Raw genomic sequence first — 18,062 nt, forward strand, 5'->3', positions numbered from 1 at the left:
AGAAAATTGAGAGGAAAATAAAGCAAACTGAAGTATGGAAACACAGCTTGGGAGTTCAGAAAAACTATTTGCTCATCATACATTAAGTTAAAAATATAGTTGCACAAACAGATGACTAAATAATACTCAGATCCACAGATCTGAGCTTTTAAGTGCCATCTTATATAAGACTGTTAAACTGAACTAGCCTAGCCATTAAAAAAAAAAAACTTAGATATGACATTTTTAAAATAGAGATTCACATACAGCACATCTAAATCTATGCTGTTTATATAACACGAAGATAGCAGATATATCTGTAAGGAGGTGTTGGCATCACAGAGAATGACATACTATGTTACAGTGATTCTTGGATTTTTCCTATGTGTTAAGCCTGGACTTATGATTCCAAATTCAGCTCCTACAGCAGAGGTATCCAGGGAAGCCTTGAGCCATATTAATATTAAATGGCAAGAGAAGACATCAGTGTGAGTTCTTGAACCTTAGCCAGGTAAGGACATTTGGGTTTTATTTTCTGATGCACAAAACAGGTGCATTTGGTCCATAGCCCAGGTGCAAGTTAAAATATTATTGGCTCTGTCTTCAGCATCATAAAGGATAATTAGTATACAATTTAGGACACACAAAATTCAGATGTCCATGAACTTCAGATTCCAAATCAATCAAAATCAATATTCTGAACAGAGCAATTTCTTAGTCAAACCTCTGATAGCCAGTATTTTAGGATCTGAAGCATCATTCCAATCAAAATCACTACTTCAAGGTCACAAAAATCCCGTTTTTCAACGGATTCTATATGAGGACCTGGTTTTATCTTGCCTCAAAGGCCAGCTTTGTTCTGCGGTTATAAAGGTTTGTCATATCATTCCTACCCAGTTATTTGCTGTCTGTTACACTGATTCCAGCTTGGGCAAATTGCAGGCATGTTGCAGATGTAGAAACAGATTCTGAGTTTGCCACTACACGATGTCAAAATAACCTGCTGAAAAGTGGTCTACGCACTCAACCAACTGGATTGGTTTATTTTTTCTCCTCGAATTCAAATTCTTAAGGCAAACCTGAATTTTTCCCTTCCATTTGTAAGAAAACACAGTGGATCTTCATGATTTGTAATGAAAGCTGTAACAGAACGGTACTTTTGCCACCGTCGTTAAGCACACACCTAGTAGAGACATGCCTTCCACTTCCCCTGCCGTCCTTGTTGCTAAGACCCACCCAGAACATATGGGAACCTGGTCTGCCAACAATCAGCTTGAGGTATTCATGACTTTGTAACAGACTGCAACCCAGTAACAAAGCAAACTTTTCACCAGGGCCTGGATACCATTTATCTGGGGAGCCATCTTTAGCGTGCGATACAAGAAGTAATTCTGTTTGCTCTTTGTACTGGAAGTCTTATAACAAACATGGCAAGCGTGAGATTCAGGTGACTCAACTTTGCGCAGAAGGAGGCAGTCCTTCTTACTAATAGTAACACCTTGTTACAGGTTAAAATGTGTCCCCACCCCCAACCATAACAAAAGATATATTGGAGTCCTAACGCCTAGTACTTCAGAATGTGACCTCACTTGGAGATTGGGTCTTTACGGAGGTAATCAAGTTAAAATGAGGTCATTGGCATGGGCTATGATCCAACAATATGACTGATGTCCTTATCCAAAGAAGAAATTTGGACAGGCACACAGACAGGCGTCGGGAAAAGACAGCTATGTACAAGCCAACGAGAGAGGAATGGAATGGATCCTTCCCTCGCAGCCCCCAGAAGGAACCAATTCTGCCTACAACTCGAACGTGGACTTCTAGCAAACAAACTCACACTTCATTGATCCAGCACCATTGGAGAATGAAAAAGTGCATATAAATTCACTCTCTAGGTAACTCGGGTGTTCTGGCAAATAAGCAGTTACAAAATGTTCATTCTACTCTTTTTTAACAAAAGTGATTCTAAAACACATGCTTCACATTCTCAGACCAAGAGCAGTTGAACGTAATCTAAACCTTTCCTAATGATGTAGATTTATCAGTGGCTGCAGAGGGACAGAGACCCTTTGTTTCCACAGTAAGTGCCATTGGTGATTTCCCTTTTTCTTCCTTTCATATGAACTTCCCAGACAGTCCATCTGCCTTCTGCATCATCCTCATTTCCTTGCTTGTCTTACTCTGTTGTGAAAGAACAGAAACCGGACAAACAAGACATTAAAACTGGTTCTCAAATAAAATTAGTAGTCTCAAGTGAGAGACTGAAAGACACTCTTAAAGGATAAACCACATGAGCTTGAAAAACTTCTTTTGTTGTCTACTTCTTTATTCCCCCATTCTCAGGGAGTGAGAATGTCAGATGCCTAATATTCAGGATAACTCAGTGTTGTGCTGCATTGAGACAAAGCAGGTCACAAGAAACTCTTGTGACCTCCTTCGGCTCTTATAAATGTATGCCATAAGCAGAAGCAGCTTGGATCAATCATAGCTCGGGAAATAAGCATCTCTATTAGGAGTCCGGAGGTGCTTTGTTCTGTGGTGGCTGTTATTTCATATATTTGGAATATGGTTATGCCATGGGATAGAAGTCACTGGAATGGCCTTTTCATGATACCACATTAGTTTGGGAAATTCTAATTCCCTGAATGGAATGATAATCAGATTAAATGACTACAAAGGAATAAACTTGCTTTTCAAATCAAGAGCGTACTTACCAAATTAGATTCTTTACTATTCTCACTTTTAAAGATAATAAACTTATTCAATTATTCTATTTCTACTTATTGGAAGCTGCCTCTTTTGCCATGCTTAGTTTGGTACAGAACGTTTTTTGGCTTTGTGCCATAATCTTGTTGTTGTTGCTGTTGTTTAAAACAATGGTAAGATAAAAGCTAATGGTTAGTAAGTGCTGTGCTTATGATGAGCCAAGCACTATGCCACATGGTTTATATGCCTTACAAAGTCTCCCAGATGCCTCAGAGGTAGATATGATTTTTACTGTCCCCATTTAACAGATGACAAAATGGAGGCCTAATGTATTCGAATAACTTGTCTGAGTCATTCAGTTATTAATTGGCAGCACCTGGATTTTAACCCAGGTATTCTGACTCCAGAGCCTGTGTTCTTCATCATTATGGAATATAAAAAGAGGTTAATTCTAAAACTAATTCCTAAAATTGGTGTGATCTGATCTTGCTAAAATATCACAATTTGAAATTATGTAATAAAAAACATCCAGGCCAGGCATGTTGGCTCACTCCTATAATCCCAGCACTTTTGAAGACTGAGATGGGCAGATACTTGAGGTCAGGAGTTCAAGACCAGCCTGGCCAACCTGGTGAAACCCCATCTCTACTAAAAATACAAAAAATTAGCCGGGCATGGTGGCAGGTGCCTGTAATCCTGACTACTCGGGAGGCTGAGATATGAGAATTGCTTGAACCCAGGAGGTGGAGGTTGCAGTGAGCCTAGATCGCACCACTGCACTCCAGCCTAGGTGACAGAGTGAGTCTGTCTCAAAAGAAAAAAAAAATCTGAAACAAAAATGTGTAGGCCAGGGATATTTTTTAACTCTTTCACCAAGACTGAGTATGCTCTAAATACTGATGACTTTTTTTTTTTTCCAAGGTTAATTACGGGTTTTGAACTTGCTTAATAAACTTTTATTCTAAGTTGTTTCTCAGATTAGTATTTATGAAAACTCTACATATGAGGATATATGTATAGGCATTTTTAAAACCAAGATTATTCTCCTTAAGCTAGAGCCATGAAAGGGTATATAATCTCTATTAATTAGTAAAAGGGAAAACATCAAAAATGCCTGTTGCAGAGCAATTGGCAGCAGGAGAGAAGGAAAGGTAGGCAGTGGGTGGGGACAGTGACAAGTCATAATACAATCATCACTTTAGACATTTTCACAATCAGAAAAAAAAAAATTCAGGACTATGCCAATACCATTTTATTTAGCTCATTTTCAAGGCTTTTTAGGCTTTTCAGAGAGTCTAAAACTCAATGTGCATCTTACTTAACTACCTGGTTTGGAATGATACTAGGATGTGGATATGACAAAGTAAGTAGATTTTGCTCTTTAATTTTCAGTTCTGAACTTCTCAATAACTCTATTTCGGCTCTTAAATAAAGTCCTCCAAGGTTGTCACAACTTTTGAGCCTATGATTCTTAGTAAGTCTTCTGTGAAGCCCTTTCCAGTTACAGATTAAAACAAAACAAAGAACTAAATGACTTAATTGCTTGGCTTTTCTTTGGGATTCCTTTGTCTTCAGAGTTAGTATTCATGTGGCAGTTTTAGACATTCATACTAAAATGTATCAAAAATGAGAATTTCATTTGCGTAGCTAAATATGATTGTCATCTCGGATCTTTTATATTTAAGCCGATTGAAAAATACAAATAAACATTGCATGATAGAATTACTTCACTTGTTCAAAGTTAGTTATTTTAAAAAGTACTCCATGACTAGCTTCAAGTCCCCAAATATATCATGCAATTAAATTATGCTGAAAGTAGTAATAGGTGGGCCCACATCTGTTAAGGATGCAGACGTTTTAGCAATTAAAGACTAGCTCAGGAGGCAAGAAAGTCAAAAACTATCTTTCATTTTCCTTAAAATCTTACACACATCTCTGTCCTTATGCTTCAGTTTCTCCATCTGAGGGAGGAAAGGGTATTTCTCCACTATTATGAAAGCAATTTATATTAGGAGAAATTTACAAAGAAGGTTATTGCCCCCTTAAGAGATAATGCCCTGGAAACAAAAAGCTATCATAGAATGAAGATCTCCAACAGGTTTTATTCAAGGAGCGAAAAAACTGAGACACTGTGGAAAATACATGTCATGTCAATGGTTTGATATTTATTTTTAAAGCAAGAAGCCCGACGACAGTGGTTACCCAAACCAAAGCAACAGCAATACTGTCTCACTAGTGTCTTCCTTTCTGAGGCAAAGGACTTGGCATGCCTCTACTTACTGAGTGGGTCTGGATGGGCATTGTTACAGTACATCATGAGTAAGTTAATTACAAAAATACCTATGCAATACAAATAAGTGGAAAAACATATGAAAGAAGATTTTGTTTACCCAAAGTAGTGAATGAAAAGAGTGAAAAGAAAGAAATGTAAATAATTTGATCTGGCAATTCCATTCAGTTGGATGGTCCAGCTGCCATGTTCCATGGCCACATGGAAAACACAATGTCTTATTTTATTATAGAAAATCCACTGGACATAAGCTTTTAAATGGTTCTTCTATTCCACAGGAATTTATTAAATATTGTATCTACTACATGGCCAGAAGAAAAAGGGGCTAAAATGTTTAAAGGTATCATCCCTACTCTTCAGAAACTTACAAGAGTTTTGGGGTTCTTGTTGCTATTAACGTCTTAGTTTCTTACAACATAATTATTTTGTCTGGAACAAGTAAAGCTCTGTGTTACTGTTAAAATAAAACCTAGAGTTTTCAATAATTATCCCAGCTTGTTGTCATCACAAGCTCTGGATTGGGACAAGCTGAAGGACAACTCAGCCAATAGCTTATCATGTATAATGCTCATATTCCTATTACCATGAATACTTTCAGGTAAGATTTCACCTGATAAGCAATCAATTTTTATTCATTATATAACTGAATAAGAACAGAATTTTTGAAAGTTGGTTTAAGCCTTATATTATGCTGACTTCCTTTTTTCCTCCTTTAAATTACTAGTCATGACCCTAAATAGTTAACTTGAGGAAAAAAAATCCATTCTCTGCTGTGAATATTTTGCTACTGAAATACTGGAAAAGAGTTGATTTAAGAGAATCACATAAATTTTTTTTTTTAAAAAAAGAAGAGGGTACATACTAAGGAAGAACAGAAAAAAAAGGGAAAAACTTTTGTAAAGGTAGTTTGCTAAAAGCATTTAAAAATAGTTCACGGTTATCCAGGCTCTGAATCCTATTAATATCTAGAGTGAAAAAGAAAGGAGTCAAGCGGATAAACAGAAGCTTATCTAAGTGAGCTGACTCTTCTCATACAAGCAAATCCTAACCCCTTTCGTGGTTTGCAATGTCATGATGATTGGATAAGACAGTGTTTGTTGCTTTATAAATATATGGAGCTGTACACGATTTCAAGAAGCGTTCATACACATTATCTCATGTAATTCCCACACAAGCCTGTAAGGGAGCAAATGGTGAGTCTACTTTAAAGGTGAAGCCACTATCAAAGGTCAAACAGAAAAGCAACAAAGCTGGGACACAAACCTGGGCCTTTTGCCTCCCAGGTCTGAACACTTTGCAAAACATCCAAATTTTGAAAAATATTATTATTGGCTCTAGCATTGTTCAATGTACTTGGTAGAAACACAAGGAAGAAGAGGAGGAGAAAAAGGAGGGGGAAAGTGCAGGAGGAGGAAGAAGATGGGGAGAGAGGAAAGCTTTTGAATTTTCCTCATAGTCCACACGGTACCATGATTATGCTACTGTTCTCTGTGCTTGTTTTCAAGATGGCTAGAGTTGGGCGTCCCTGTGTAAATTCTGGCTGCAAAACCAGTATATGGCCTTAAGTGCCAGCCCTGTTCTTTGGTTAGTTAGCACTGAGTGATTTTTTTAGCATTTGTGTTGCTGCATGTGAAAAGTCATATATCTTTCCTGAGAAACAGCCACCAAAGCTCTGATTAACAAATCCTTCGATTTGTTATAGCTTGATTTCAAATAGCTTTGGGCTATTAACAGCCTCAAGGCACATTTTGCTAACAGAGTTCATATACTTCCTGGGGTTTTATTAGGAGATTCCCCCACATATCCTTTGGCAGATCTTCCAGCAGTTGTCCAGTTAGGCTACTCACTTTTATTTTTAACTCATTTTCTGGTAAAGTCAACTCAAGAATGTAAATGTCTTTGCCAGGCTTATGGCTTGCAACCTTGGATGGCTTAGATGCCTGTTATCACTGTTCTGCAAAAATTTGATTTGATATACAACTTGAAACCACATTCAAGTCATCAGCAACTCTCCTAGGGCAGAAATGGCTGGATATATAGATATGGTATCATAAATAAAGGCTAAGGAAAAAGGCTATTCACTGAGTCATTTATAAAGAAAAGGTAGTGCTTTTTCTTTCTCAATCTTGTGGGCTCAAGTGATCCTTCTGACTCAGCCTCCCAAAGTGCTGGGATTACAGGCTTGAGCTACTGAGTCCCACCAGGTAGCAGTTTTTATGGAGGTGGACTTGCATGGCTCCTTTGGAAAATCTCTTACCTATGTCTTACTTTATTTACTACTGAATAGGTCTGATATAAATTTATCTCATGAGCCTACCTTGCTTTCGTAAAGTACTTTGAAATGTTTATGTGAAAACGTTGACTAGGTGGTAAGAATATGGATTACTGCTGTAAATAATAAGGAAGTGTGAAGACTGCAGCTCCTAAAATACTCAAGTATGTCTCATGTGTATAAAAATGAGAATATTTTAATAAATTAAATATCAGATATTTATGAATCAAAGCTAAATATTCACTAATATCAAGTAAATATCAGTAAACATGGGAGCTATAAAAATGTATGAGACAGTCCTGGCTCTCAATAAGCTTACAATCTATAAGAGAAGAAAAGAGAAAACATAGAACTTAAACAAGATAACAATATAAGAAGCAGCAAAAGGCAACCTGTTGAAATTGCCACCTGAAATGAAATTAGGAGAGTCACTACTATAGGTCAGAGGGAAGGAGAGAGAATTTTCAGAAGCAGTGGATGGGGAAGACAGTCTAGCCAGATCTCCAAGGCTGAATTCATGGGAGCAGAGAAGGAGTGGGTTTTGGTGGAGGGAACCCAGTGAGAAAGTACAGATGTAAAAAAAGAAGGAGTACGGATCCACAAAAGGAAAAAGAATACAGAAATGCAACATGTGATAAGGAGAGTTCTAGTATGAAATAGGGTTGCCAAGGCCATTTGGAATTGGACTGGAGAGAGCTATGAATGTCAAATTGAAGAGATAAGGCTGCGGAATAGAAAAGCATCCTGGTTGAAGCAGCATTTTGGAAATATTCCTTTGGGTATGCTATGCCAAATTAAATGGAGCAGGGAGGACCAGCGGCAGGGAGATCAAATAGAATCCATGGCAAGTCCTGGTGTGGGGTGAGGGTGGTGGGATGGGAAAGGAAGAAGTGGGGGCAGGAACTCTGCAGAAGAAGTGCACAACCTCTCAAGTGTGCTGATCAGCCTTCATCGTTGGCGCTTTCTGTCATTTTCCAAAGTACTGTCAAGTATATGGGTTTTTAGAACTGACTTGCTTTAACTTTTGCAAGTGAAGAATGAAGAAATGAGGGAGTTTTATTCAACTTACAATATCCAGTACTTGTATAAGTTCATATGTTTTTCTTCTTGATCTTGTATCCTTACCTAAGAACAAAAAGTGTTAGGCTAAAAAATGTTAAAACACACACACACACACACACACACACACACACACACACACACACACCAACCATAAAATGTAGGAATCAAAGGAGTTCCAAGAATATTTTACTTTTATTAGACAACCAACACTAGTTGAACATGAACTATTCCAAACTCTCCCGTCAGTAAAATGGAAGGAAATCCCCAAGAATTCCTGAGATCCCTGTATGGGTACTCCTGCTAGAATAGCCTTCTGGTTTTCAGTGTTTATAATTTAATGTATTTATCATACAGAAATTCAGAGAAACTTGATGTATTTCTGAATGGGCAGGGGAAAAAGTTTCAGGAGAGTTTTTCAACAATTCAAATGTCACAGTGTGTTTATATATGTAATGATGATACGGCAAAGTTACTGGCATCTGGCTTCTGCCCTGAACCTCTACAACCAAGTTCTGGCCTTATCGCACACAGAAAAGCAATGCCTTCCACCCTTCGGGGCCATTTAAGGTTGGCACACTCTATTCTGGTAACACCACTTGACAGAAAGATGGCAAGGAAAAACCTCTTCCCTACATTCCCTGTGCCTCACCCTGCAGCCCAGCACTCAGAGCTCCTTTCCTGAGCAGCATCAATTTCAACTTCTTCCAATCCCTTGGCTATTTTGAGACTGCCCCTTGGGGGCCCAGAAAGAAGCCAGAAGGCTGGGCACAGTTGCTCACGCCTGTAATCCCAGCACTTGGGACGCCGAGGTTTTTGAGACCAGTCCATGTTGAAACCCCGTCTACATTAAAAATACAAAATTAGCTAGGTGTGGTGGTACATGCCTGTAATCCCAGCTACTTGAGAGGCTAAGGCTGGAGAATCCCTTGAACCCGGGAGGCAGAGGTTGCAGTGAGCCAAGATCATGCCACTGTACTCCAGCCTGGGCAACAAGAGTGAAAAAGAAGGAAGGAAAGGAAGGAAGGAAGGAAGGAAGAAAAGAAAGAGAGAGAGAAAGAAAGATGAAGAAAGAAGAAAGGAAAGCAAGGACCAAAAGAAGGAAGGGAGGGAGGGAGGGAAGGAGGGAAGGAAGGAAGGAAGGAAGGAAGGAAGGAAGGAAGGAAGGAAGGAAGGAAGGAAGGGGAAGGGAGGGAGGAAATAAGGGAGAAAGAAAGGGAAAGAAAGGAGGGAGGGAGAGAGAGAAAGAAGGAGAGAAAGAAAGAGAGAGAGAAAGAAAAAGAGGGAAAGAAAAGAAAGAGAGTGACAAAGAAAAGAAGAGAAAGAGAAAGAAAGAAAGAGAATGAAAGAAAGATGCCAGGAGTCTCAGGCTTGTGGTGACAATGAAAACTTGGGGTGTAGTCTCCTTCCTCCCCTTTTTCTAAGTCCTCTTGTTTCCTGGAACCCCTCCTCAACCTCCCCAAGTTGGCAAATCAGCTGATAAATCCTGGGCAGGAGGTGAATAAGCAAATTACTCCCCAGTTGTAACACTCTGATGATCAGGCTTGGGCCTAAAGCAAATTCATATGTTTGCATTTCTGTAAGAGAAAGTGGTTAAAACTGCTTGGCTTTATATAAACTTTAAAAACATAACTTTTTGCTTTTGACCTGGACAGCTGTGGAAATCGGTCTCTCCTTGCAAGGTAAGAATATGAGCTTGATCATACTGATGACCAACATCAGCAAAGACACTGATGTTCATTGCAGGCACTGTTCTTACTCCAATGCCAGAAGGACCTGTGAGAATTATATAACATTTTCATGCACCCTTACATAAACAATTAGAAGCTGTTTACTTCTCAAGGACCCAATTAAAGATTTTTTTGTTTTTCAGGCCTGAGCTGAGGACACTACAGGGGCCAAATGAGAGAAGGGGCTTGCAGTCCTGCCGCACTGAATATTCATGGCTGTGCCCCCAGCCTCAATATAATCCTTTTTGCCAGGTTAACAACTCATTAATTTCAAAGCGATTCATTTGCCAACTCAAAAAAACACAGATACAACTTTAAATGCTTTCGGATTTTAACCCTCTGGAGTATTTATATGTGTTCTTGTCTCATCCCTCCAAAACTAATCCCAGAGTTTTGAGAATCTGGGAACTTGGGCAAAGGAGAAAACAGGCACGCAGACCAAGGAATCTGAAATGGTAGTTCATGAGGTCAGCCGAAACTGTGTTGGTACTGACCTCATTGTGTTGGTACTGACCTAGCTCAAATTATAAAATCACAAGAGTAATAAAACACAAAATACAGGTGTTATCACTGAAAAGTCTAAAGTGTAATTAAACACGTTTTTTTCCCCTCGCGGTCGTACCGTTTGCTCTGTATCTCAACGTTTCGGTCTCCCTAAGCCTCTCCTTTATATCATGAGCACACACTGTTGTATCATGCTCACACATTCATTAGCTGGGACTGAGGAGTGTATACGATTCCAGCGGGTCCTCAGCATTAGCTGTTAGATGCACAAACCTTCGCTTCCTTTCCACATCCACTGCACTTGAGGTTGAACAGAAGATCCCTGCAAGAACAGCACCCAGAGAGCATTCTTGACAGATGCGCCCTTGGCTCCAGCAACCCTCTCTGCTGGGAAGTTTCCTCTAACCACTAACACCCACCTCCGATCCCCCAAGCTGTCACGACGCAGGCTGGCTGGGTCGCCTCTTGACGGGGGAAGGGTTTTACACACACCCTGCTAGGCTGCCCCATGCCACAACCAAGCTCGCAGGGCAAACTCCTTCATGCCCGGCGGCCAAGCAGTCCCAGGCTCTCTGGCGCTTCCTGAACACCAAGGTCCCCTCCGCGCTCCAGGGAGAGAGCTCTCTCTGCCGCAGGGAACCCCCAGGACTGCAGGTCTAGGGGATGCTGGAGACGCAGGGGCGCAGGAGGGAGCCTGGCGCGGGAGGCAAACCGGGAGCAGGAGCTGCTGCGGGAGCACTTGTGGGCCACGGGAGGGGGCGGGGCCCCGTGGGGGAGCCGGGCACGGGAAGGGGCTCGGGGAACAGGGACCTGGAACCAGCGGGCGCAGGAAGTGGCGCGTCCGCAGGAACCGGCGGGCCGCACAGGAGGCACTAGCTCTGCGATTAGCTCGGGACTCTCAGTTGCGGCTCAATTGCCAACTGGAATGGGGTGCGGGGAGTTGGGGGGGGCAGACCCGACGGGGGCGTGCCTTTGCCCCGATTGGCTGCAGGAGCCTGACGCCAGGCCCCGGGGGTTGGCTTGGGGAGGTGGGAGCGGGGTGGGGTGGGTGCTGGGTGCCGGAGCGGCGGGCCCGGCGCTCTCAGAAACATGCTGAGGTACCGGCGGCTCTTCCAGCAGCGGCAGCGGCGGCGGCGGCGGCGGCGACAGCGACAGCGCTCGGCTCCGGCGGGAAAGGCGCCCGGCGTCCATGCCTCCGGCCCCCCGCCGCGGCTGCGCTGACCCGGCCGCGACCTCCCTCGGCGCACCCAGCCGCCCGGGCTCCTGGGGTGTTCCCTAGCCACGGCCCAGCCCCGCCACACCCACCGCCCCCGGCCTCCGCAGCTCGGCATGGGCGCGGGGGCGCTCGTCCTGGGCGCCTCCGATCCCGCCAACCTGTCGTCGGCTGCGCCGCTCCCCGACGGCGCGGCCACCGCGGCGCGGTTGCTGGTGCCCGCGTCGCCGCCCTCCTCGCTGCTGCCTCCCGCCAGCGAAGGCCCGGAGCCGCTGTCGCAGCAGTGGACGGCGGGCATGGGCCTGCTGATGGCGCTCATCGTGCTGCTCATCGTGGCGGGCAACGTGCTGGTGATCGTGGCCATCGCCAAGACACCGCGGCTGCAGACGCTCACCAACCTCTTCATCATGTCCCTGGCCAGCGCCGACCTGGTCATGGGGCTGCTGGTGGTGCCTTTCGGGGCCACCATCGTGGTGTGGGGCCGCTGGGAGTACGGCTCCTTCTTCTGCGAGCTGTGGACCTCGGTGGACGTGCTGTGCGTGACGGCCAGCATCGAGACCCTGTGTGTCATCGCCCTGGACCGCTACCTCGCCATCACTTCGCCCTTCCGCTACCAGAGCCTGCTGACGCGCGCGCGGGCACGGGGCCTCGTGTGCACCGTGTGGGCCATCTCGGCGCTGGTGTCCTTCTTGCCCATCCTCATGCACTGGTGGCGGGCGGAGAGCGACGAGGCGCGCCGCTGCTACAACGACCCCAAGTGCTGCGACTTCGTCACCAACCGGGCCTACGCCATCGCCTCGTCCGTGGTCTCCTTCTACGTGCCCCTGTGCATCATGGCCTTCGTGTACCTGCGGGTGTTCCGCGAGGCCCAGAAGCAGGTGAAGAAGATCGACAGCTGCGAGCGCCGCTTCCTCGGCGGCCCGGAGCGGCCGCCCTCGCCCGCCCCCGCGCCCGCGCCGCCGTCAGCGCCCGGACCCCCGCGCCCCAACGCCACTGCCGCCACCGCCCCCCTGACCAACGGGCGCGCGGGCAAGCGGCGGCCCTCGCGCCTCGTGGCCCTGCGCGAGCAGAAGGCGCTCAAGACGCTGGGCATCATCATGGGCGTGTTCACGCTCTGCTGGCTGCCCTTCTTCCTGGCCAACGTGGTGAAGGCCTTCCACCGCGAGCTGGTGCCCGACCGCCTCTTCGTCTTCTTCAACTGGCTGGGCTACGCCAACTCGGCCTTCAACCCCATCATCTACTGCCGCAGCCCAGACTTCCGCAAGGCCTTCCAGCGCCTGCTCCGCTGCGCGCGCAGAGCCGCCAGCCGGCGCCACGCGGCCCACGGGGACCGGCCGCGCGCCTCGGGCTGCCTGGCCCGGCCCGGTCCCCCGCCGTCGCCCGGGGCCGCGTCGGACGACGACGACGACGATGTCGTCGGGGCCACGCCGCCCGCGCGCCTGCTGGAGCCCTGGGCTGGCTGCAACGGCGGGGCGGCGGCGGACAGCGACTCGAGCCTGGACGAGCCGTGCCGCCCCGGCTTCGCCTCGGAATCCAAGGTGTAGGGGCCAGGCGTCCCGGAACGGCTTCCCGGGGGATCTCGGAGATCTGTGTTTACTCAAGACCGAAAGCAGGTGAACTCGAAGCCCACAAACCTCGTCTGAATCATCCAAGGCAAACAGAAAAGCCACGGACCGTTGCACAAAAAGGAAAGTTTGAGGAGGGGTGGGAGAGTGGCTTGCTGATGTTCCTTGGGTTTTTTTCCTTCTTCTTCTGTTTGTGGTCCGGCCTTCTTTTGTGTTTGCGTGTGATGCGTCTTTAGATTTTTCCCCCCAGGTGGTTTTTGACACTTGCGAGGACCGGAGTGGAAGCTGGGTAGGCAGGGGAAGGGAGAAGCATTGGGAGGGGATTAAAATCGATCAGCCTGGCTCCCATCCCTGTCCCGGGAACAGGGGCAGTCTACCAGCCAGAGAGAGGAGAATGACAGTTTATCAAGGCATATTTATTTCCTTTTGCTTTCCAGAGAAATTTCATTTTAATTCCTGAGTAATGGTTTCCGCTGTTATGAAAGCAAAAAGGATGGATGCAAAAAAAGAAATTCACGTTTCAAGAAATGTTAAGCTCTTCTTGGAACAAGCCCCAATTTGCTTCGCTTGTGTAGGGCAAACCCTCTGTCCCCCCGCGCGCCTGGGTGGTCAGGCTAAGGGATTTCTACCTCACACTGTGCATTTGCACAGCAGATAGAAAGACTTGTTTATATTAAACAGCTTATTTATGTATCAATACTAGTTGGAAGGACCAGGCGCAGAGCCTCTCTCTGTGACATGTGACTCTGTCAATTGAAGACAGGACATGAAAAGAGAGAGAGACAGTTTTGATTACTGCACATGTGGATAAAAACAAAAACAAAAAAAGGAGTGGTTCAAAATGCCATTTTTGCACAGTGTTAGGAATTACAAATTCCACAGAAGACGTTACTTGCACAAAAAGAAATTAAATATTTTTTAACTGGGGAAGGGGTGGGCAGATCTTAAAAACTAAAATAAAATTCACACTCTACTTCTGTTGTCTAGTATGTTATAGAGCTAATGATTTATTGGGAAAATAGCTTTTTATACTCCTTTATCATGGTACTGTAACTGTATCCATATTATAAATATAATTATCTTAAGGATTTTTTATTTTTTTTATGTCCAAGTGCCCACGTGAATTTGCTGGTGAAAGTTAGCACTTGTGTGTAAATTCTATTTCCTCTTGTGTGTTTTACCAAGTATTTATACTCTGGTGCAACTAACTACTGTGTGAGGAATTTGTCCATGTGCAATAAATACCAATGAAGCACAATCGAGATTATGTATCGTGTGTCTGTAAGGGGTCAGCGATAATGAAAAAGACAGCTTGTTTTGTTCAGAATACAGACTGGATTTCCCATAGAGCTCTTTTAATAGGTTTTCATGTTTCAATAACATAGCAAAATGCCTCCAGACCAAATAAGGTGTTTACCTACTGAGAGCTACAGATTTGCCCTAAATTTTCACAGCCAGATTAAACGTGTAGGCACTTTCAAGATCCCATCTGCTGCATTTGACTTAAGAAGTGACATTTGGGATTGCTTATATTCTAAAAATAAATTTAAAAACTAGTGATGTGGCCATTTAACTCAGCTGCAACTTTTCATGGAAATGCAGGAAAGACTCATTGAATGATCAGTTGCCTACTTGGAATGCAGTAAGTGGCTTCCACAGCTTATTTTTGTTTTCCAATAGAAAATCACAGGCTGCAGATGATCACTGTGTGCAGATTTCCCCAGAGCCTGTTTAGAATGAAAAATGCTTTCATGGTTAAGCAAAAACATATAAAAGGACTTCTGAAGTAAATGTTTTTTCTCTAGCATAGTTAAGTAGATCATTTTGCCAGAAGTTCTGGGTGGACAGATCACAGGTAAAAGCAAATGTGAAAGAATTTAAGTTTCTAAGAAAATTACAGCACCCAAAGGATGGAGTATTTTTCATAAAGTTAGTTCCTAAAGGAAAGTATAGTGAATTTTGTCCTGATATTAATTTTACATTATCCAAAATACATTAAAATACTTACTATCTTTTTAAACAGGCTTTTTATTTCATTACCATACAGTAAAGAAATCAAAGTAAAGCGTATTCACGTCTGGCTTATGCTACACTTTAACACGAGAGAGTATTCTCTAATAGGGAAAAGTAGAGACTGAACATTCTTTTTTGCAATGGCATATTCTAAAGACAAGGCAACCGTCTTCTGAGAAAGGTTAATGACGTAGATGTTTTAGAGACCAGCAGAAGGTTGCATGAACAGGAACAGCCTCAACAAAAGCTGTTATGAAGTTTAACCCCTTTCCAGCAAGAAAAGCAAGCAAGCAAGCAAGAAAGAGAGAGAGAAAGAAAGAGAGAAAGAAGAAAGAAAGAAAGAAAGGGTGAGCTTCTTTAAGGATACAAAAATAAATATTTAAAGAAACATATTTTGGAGGATGCAAAATCAGTCTCAGGATGAATGTCACTATAATTTCCCTAGGAACCAAATATGGTTAATTTCTATCCACTCCCCACCATGAGTGTGTAAGATGCATTTTCTTAGGAGTTTTGTCCTTCTTTGTCTGAAATTACATAGTTAAATGCTTCACTTTCTTGATTTCCTGATTATTTACTTATTTTGTCTAGATAAATCTTCACATTTAAATAAAAAGAAATCTTCTCAGCCCAAAACATATATACAGGGCCATCAAATTTCAGGTCTTAAATGACAAAAGTCCTTTAAGCTTTAAGAACAAATGTATATAATTTAACCACTTAGTGCACAGGCTTAATCGCTTGAGTGAGTGAGAGGAAACCCCTATAATCTTGGGACTGGTTTCTATGTATTGGCAGGAAATAGGATAGAGTTGTCATCTCCCACACTCTCCAACTGAGAATTACGTGGATTCAGAAACAGACCATGTCAGTGATTCCACATATCCATGAAGACTGCTTTTCGTCGATTTTGAAGAAGGCAGCCATTGATTTATAATGGGGGATGTGGGGAGCTGGGCTGCCAGTCCTGCTTAATCTGGTGAGACTGTGCACTGCAGGAACAGGAAGAAGAGGGCAACGAGTGTGCAGAAACACAGCCTTACCCGTGGGCTGTGTGTAGCAAACTACCAAAAGCACAAGCCTTAACATCGTAACAGGAAAATGTGATCAAGATTCATAGATTTGCTACATTGAAAGTTACACTCAGATTGAACACTAATGAGAACTCAATAGAGATTTTCCGGGTTCTCCCTGATGTAGAAATGTGTAATTGGTATACCATATGGCTTCATCCTTTGGTGAGCTTGCCCATATAAACCTTTGCAAATAGAGTTTATTTCTTAGTTGGGAATTGGAATTATTAATAACTCCTAAGTGGCTACTGTGAAATCTTTCCTTGTTAAGTACATTTTCCTAGCTTATTTTAATTTCACATTTTGTTGAATGTGCCGACTTCCTCTCGCAATATATGAAATTGCCAGACAGAAATTCTGCACCCAAAGTATCAGGGTAATATTAACATTTAAGTTTCTTGCAAGAGCGTCTCAGCAAGGATCTAAGGAAAAATTGTTCTATAACTTTTGCTGCCAGTTGTGAAACACTTTTTTAAAAATGTTTTTAACCAAGCTGGACTCATTCGTTTATTTGAAAGAAAAAAATTAAAACCTTAGAAGTAATTCAAATTAAACACATTGGCACAGATAATGTCATTTTATTTGTACGTTTCTGGCATAATGTGCTGAGAAATACTAATTCTTTTGACTCCCTGCCAATTGTCTACTAATCAAAATGGAGAAGATATGCACTGTTTGGATTATACCTAAAAATAGTTGTGCTACAGTCACATCAGCAAATGGAATTAAATTAATTTCTCTTTCTTCCTCTTCACATACACCCTCCACACATTTAAATTTCCATCTAGAATATTGTTCCTGAATCTCATAATTTTTTATTCAATGTGTCCCAAATAACATTGCTACATTGCAATGATTTTTAAGCAAACTCGATTGAACTACTTTTCTGGCAGGATAACACTATTCTAAAAATTCCATGTTTAGTCTGCTCTCATTTAAGTAGTCTCTAATAGCCCTTCTAATGTAATCAAAGAGGTAGTAATATGAGAAATAGATATTTTGTAGGCTGATTTACCTTATCAATATTTTTACTCCTTTGTAGGTAGAGGGCGACAGTGCCTGAATCAATCAGTGTCAATCATTTGGTCATGGAACAGATAAGAGGCTTCAAATCTGATTGCTCTAATGACAGACTGCAAAAATGGTAGCTCTAAGAAGCTCCCACTCTGCGGGCACTATCACAGCATGATCTTTGCAGTAACGTAAGCAGCACCCAAGGAGTCTTTGTAAGCAGCTGCCTTTAAATCTTTGCCTTCTCTTGGATGCTTGGCAATGATCAGGTCCCCACCTTCTGTACCTGAAGATCATTCTTGTCTTAGAACCACCATACTCACTAGCCCTTTTTTGAGGACTTCTTCAATTCTTTTTGAGACAGGGTCTCACTCTGTTGTACAGGCTGGTAGTACAGTGGGACAATCATGGCTTACTGCAGCCTCAATTTCCCAGGTTCACCTGGTCCTCCCACCTCAGCCTCCTGAGTGAGTAGCTGGGACTACAGCCATGTGCCACCACGCCCAACAGTTTTTTTTTTTTTTTTTTTTTTTTTTTTTTTTTTTTTTTTTTTTTTTTTTGTATTTTTTGTAGAGCCAGAGTCTCCCTATGTTGCCTAGGCTGCTTTTGAACTCCTGGGCTCAAGCAGTCCACCTGCCTTGGCCTCC

General features: G+C 43.2%; 1 protein-coding gene across 1 annotated transcript; it reads left to right on the forward strand.

Annotated features, from left to right (window-relative positions):
* The first annotated feature begins 11,629 nt into the window (after positions 1-11,629).
* ADRB1 (adrenoceptor beta 1) lies at positions 11,630-14,576 on the forward strand. Its single transcript, XM_032281694.1, has one exon. The coding sequence runs from the start codon at positions 11,870-11,872 to the stop codon at positions 13,295-13,297; it is 1,428 nt and encodes a 475-aa protein (XP_032137585.1). The 5' UTR covers positions 11,630-11,869; the 3' UTR covers positions 13,298-14,576.
* The last annotated feature ends 3,486 nt before the right edge of the window (positions 14,577-18,062 follow it).

Source organism: Sapajus apella, unplaced genomic scaffold, assembly GCF_009761245.1.
Source record: "Sapajus apella isolate SASKATOON/1434 unplaced genomic scaffold, GSC_monkey_1.0 scaffold13, whole genome shotgun sequence".
Classification (NCBI taxonomy): domain Eukaryota; kingdom Metazoa; phylum Chordata; class Mammalia; order Primates; family Cebidae; genus Sapajus; species Sapajus apella.

What these genes read in the sequence shown, in the direction of transcription:
- ADRB1 (XM_032281694.1), top strand. Translation starts at nt 11,870, where the DNA reads ATGGGCGCGGGGGCGCTCGTCCTGGGCGCCTCCGATCCCGCCAACCTG.